The sequence below is a fragment of the Camellia sinensis genome, chromosome 9 (assembly GCF_055761805.1).
Source record: "Camellia sinensis isolate YWXY chromosome 9, ASM5576180v1, whole genome shotgun sequence".
Taxonomy (NCBI): Eukaryota; Viridiplantae; Streptophyta; class Magnoliopsida; order Ericales; family Theaceae; genus Camellia; species Camellia sinensis.
In genome coordinates, this window is record NC_138969.1 from 106,907,049 (window position 1) to 106,911,242 (window position 4,194).

The 4,194-nt window shown below is 47.4% G+C and overlaps 1 protein-coding gene across 1 annotated transcript; it reads right to left on the reverse strand.

Moving 5' to 3' along the window:
* Positions 1-2,780: 2,780 nt before the first annotated feature.
* Positions 2,781-3,353, reverse strand: LOC114318222 (uncharacterized). The gene has a single exon (XM_028265082.2). It carries the CDS (start codon positions 3,351-3,353, stop codon positions 2,781-2,783), a length of 573 nt encoding a protein of 190 aa, XP_028120883.2.
* Between the last annotated feature and the right edge of the window lie 841 nt (positions 3,354-4,194).

A 4,194-nucleotide genomic window follows, 5' to 3' on the forward strand; every position in this document is an offset into this window, starting at 1 on the left:
TGCCTGGTTAACTATAAGTTGTGAATCACAGAAAACTATTACCTTGTCAGCTTCCATGGCTGCTGCCAGCTTTAATCCTACGATTAGTGCTTCATATTCTGCTCCATTGTTTGAGGCCTTAAACCCCAGATGAATGGATTGCTCCAGTACCTGCCCATTTGGAGATACTAGCACTACTCCTACCCCCGCTCCCTGTCGGTTTGAACTTCCATCAACAAATAGCCGAAAGGAGTCGCTGATGTAAATGCTATAGAGCCTGAGTTTCTCTTCCCTCTTTTGCTCTGTTGTTCCCAACGGGGTCCCTATTTGCTCACTTGGGCGTTGTACACCTCGGCTCAACGAAGCTTGATGTATGGAGGCCTCCGATGTGAACTCGGCCACGAAGTTGGCTAAGACTTGGCATTTGATTGCTGTCCTGGGTTTGAATTCTAGGTCATATTGGCCCAAGGCCGCTGCCCATCTGGCTATTCTTCCTGTCAGATCTCCTTGCTGCAATAGGGACCTTAAAGGATGTTCAGTTAGCACCACAATTTTGTGTGCTTGAAAGTAATGATTTAGCTTCTTGGAAGCCATTACTAAAGCCAGTGTTAACTTCTCCAAGGGTAAGTACCTGGTCTCTGCATCCGTTAAGGTTTTACTTACGCAGTAGACTGCCCTTTGCTCTTCCTTTTCTTCTCTGACAACTACTGCACTCCCTGCATGTTCTGACACTGCCAAGTATAAGAACAGCTCCTCTCCAAGTACTGGATTTGAAGGAACTGGAGCCATGGTTAGATACTTCTTCAAGTCGGCCAAGGCGACTTCGCATTCTTCAGTCCATAAGAAGTCTGTGGCCTTCTTCATTAAGCTGAAGAAATGTTTACACTTGTCAGAGCTTCTACTTATAAATCTGTTTAGGGCTGCAGCCCTTCCGGTCAACATCTGTACTTGTTTTGCCGATGTTGGGCTTTTCAATTCTAAGATGGCTTTAATCTAATCTGGGCTAGCCTCAATGCCCCTTCTGATAACCAAATATCCTAAGAACTTACCAGACCCTACCCTAAGTGCACACTTCGATGCATTGAGTCATAGCCGATATGTCTTAAGTATGTCAAAGACTGCCTTCAAGTCTTCCAGATGACCTTTAGGTTCCTTGGACTTCACGACCATGTCATCTATGTATACCTCTACAGTTTTGCCAATTAGATGTCTAAACATCTTTGTCACCAACCTCTAGTAAGTTGCTCCTGCGTTTTTTAACTCGAAAGGCATTACTCTGTAGTAATACAACCCTTTTGGGGTAATGAATGCAGTCTTTTCCTCATTTGGGGAGTACATAGCTATCTGATGGTACCCCTTGTAGGCATCTAGGAAGCTCATCCTTCCATGCCCTAAAGTGGCATCCACCAATTGGTCAATCTTGGGTAATGGAAAACTGTCTTTGGGACAAGCCTTATTCAGGTTGGTGAAGTCCACGCAGACCCTCCACTTACCATTCTTTTTCTTCACAACCACTGTGTTTAATAGCCATGTCAGGTAATTTACCTCTCGAATGGCTCTGGCCTCTAGAAGTCTATCTACTTCCTGTACTACCTCAACATGCATTAGTGTCGGCCTCCTTGCTCGCTAGATGACAGGTTTGGCCGTCCTGTCTACATTCAGTCTGTGGCAAGTGACCTGGGGGTCTATGCCTGGCACCTCGTACGGTGTCCATGCAAACACTTCAAGGTTTGCTCTCATGAATGCCTCTAACTCTTTTTCCTCTTCCTCCGCTAAGCCCGAGTCGAGAAGGAAGAAGCATTCTTCATCTCCTTGCTGGACAAGGATTTTTTTCAGAGCTTCTTCACTCTTCTCTGCTGGCTCTTTGCCGATGTCATCCAGGACTTCCACACTCTTGTCCTCGATCTCCGCTGTTTTTGCTTCTCGTATGTTGCAGGTAGATTTCATCGCTGCCATGGTGCAATTCTTTACCTGTAACTGATCCCCTCTGACCTCCACTATTCCATGTTCTGTTGGGAACCGCAATAGCTAATGCAATGTTGAAGGAACAGCCCTCATTGCATGCAACCATGGTCTTCCTAGGATAGCATTGTAAGGTGAGGGAGTGTCAATTACAGTGAACTCAATTTTTATCCTCTTGGTGCCAGCCTGCACCTCCAAACTTACTGCCCCCAAGGGCCACGTCGGCGTTCCATTGAACCCGACCATAGGACCATTGGATTGCTCCAATCGTCTTGATGAAGGCCCAACTCCTTGTAACATCTGACATACATGATGTCGCAAGAGTTGCCTTGGTCGATTAAGATGCGCTTCATTTGGCACTCTCCAATTTGGAAGGATACTACCAAGGCATCATTGTGTGGATGCTGCACCATCTCTAGATCGTCTTCAGTAAAGGACATCACTGGTCCCTGGCATTTGTCTGCCCTAGGTCTTTTTTGCCTGACTTGGTGCACTCGCTGCAAGTGTTTCACCTTCTGAGTTTCCCCACGTATTTTGTCCTTATTAACCTTCGAGTGGATCACATTGATCACCCAAGGTCTGCCTGCCTACGGTTGCGGTGCTGGGGGTGGTGCTGCTGCTGGTGCCTGGGGCAGTCTTGCCTGCTCTTTCCTTGTCCTAGCTTCGTCGACTAGGTCCCTTAAATGGCCCTATCTTACCAGGTCTTCCGGATGAGCCTTCAGGGCTCTACACCCCTGAGTCAGATGTCCAGCTTCGTTGTGGTGGGCACAATGCTTGCCAAAGCTTCTTCCCATAAATTCGCCTGGTACCCTTGCTGGTACTCTGTAATAGGGTTGATTTTAGATTTTCTCCAGGACTTTGTAGATAGGGATTCGGAATACGGTTGTGACTGCCTGTGCAGCCCTTAATCCTGTCTTTGGTTTATTGTATCCACTATCACCTCGGCCTCGCTTCGGCGAGCCGTTTTTCTTCTCTAGTTTTAACACGTTTGTCCCCGGCGTGTCCTCCTCGGCCTTGTCATACTTCTCTATCCTGGCCATAAGCTCCTCAATGCTTTTTGACAATGTCTTTGCCAGCGATTTTTGAAGTAGGCAGTCATCTTTTAGTCCATTCTTAAATGACACAACCGCCACCTTTTGGTTGCATCCTGGTATTCGGTTGAATACCTCATAATATCTTTTGGCATAGGCTCTAAGGCTTTCATCCTCACTAATTCTCAAGGCCATCAGGGCATCCACTCTCAATGGTTGTAACTTGTTTGTCACGAACCTAGCCACAAACATCTCGGCCAGGCCTTCGCAGGTTTTTACAATTCCTTTTGGCAACTTGTGAAACCAATCTGATGCAATTTCCCAGAAGGAAGAGGGGAACACCTTGTAGAGCAACGGCTTGTTCTCAGTGTACAATGCCATCGAGTTCAGGTACAACCCGACGTGAAAGTTGGGGTCTGACTTACTGTAGACACCCCATTTTTGACCGTCCTCAAGGCTTGGACGTTACCGCTTGAACACTCGGTGATCCTCTTTGTTTGTGTTTCGTCTTGAGTTCCCGAAAGTCTTGGCTGCGCGCCTTGCCTCAGGATCTCTCGACTCGACTGTTCCGTGTTTGGTTTTGGCACCAAGCACTTGTGTTTCTGCCTTGAAGGGCGGGGAATGGCTTGTTGGCCATCCCCACATTCCACCGGCCTTCCCCTAGCATCACCGGCTGTTTATGGGTGCCACCGGCCATGGTTTCTTAAAACCAATGGCCGGTCGGCACTATATTTGTCCGGTCGGCACTTTATTTTGCCGGCAACCTCTTTTACTGGCCGGTGTGACTCCTTTGCACCCTTGAGGCATGGTGCATGCCAGCTGTTCCAGCTGGAATGCACCATCACTCCTCTCCGTGCAGTTTTTGGCTGGTGTGAACCTTTGAACCCCCTTTCCTTCTAGAAGCTTGAACCCTTTGGCCAAGCTTCCCCAAGAAGCTTGGCCAGCTGTATTAGCTTCTCCAAGAAGCCAAGAACCCTTTGCACCCCTTTGCCCCTTTCATCTAGCTTCTTGGAGAAGCCTAGAACCTTGGCCTTTGCCCATATAAGCACTCATCCTCTCCCTTTGTCAGGGGTTGGAGCTTTTGAATCAAAAAACCAGAGCTTCTATATCTATATATCTGATATATCATCCTCTCTCTCTATATCTCCCTCTCTCTCATCCTTAAGGTGTGTTTGGAAGCCTAAAAGTGCATTTTGACCTTACTTTTGCACTAACACACACA

Excerpts from the sequence above, each read along its gene's own strand:
- LOC114318222 (XM_028265082.2), bottom strand. The coding sequence starts at position 3,353 with ATGGCATTGTACACTGAGAACAAGCCGTTGCTCTACAAGGTGTTCCCC.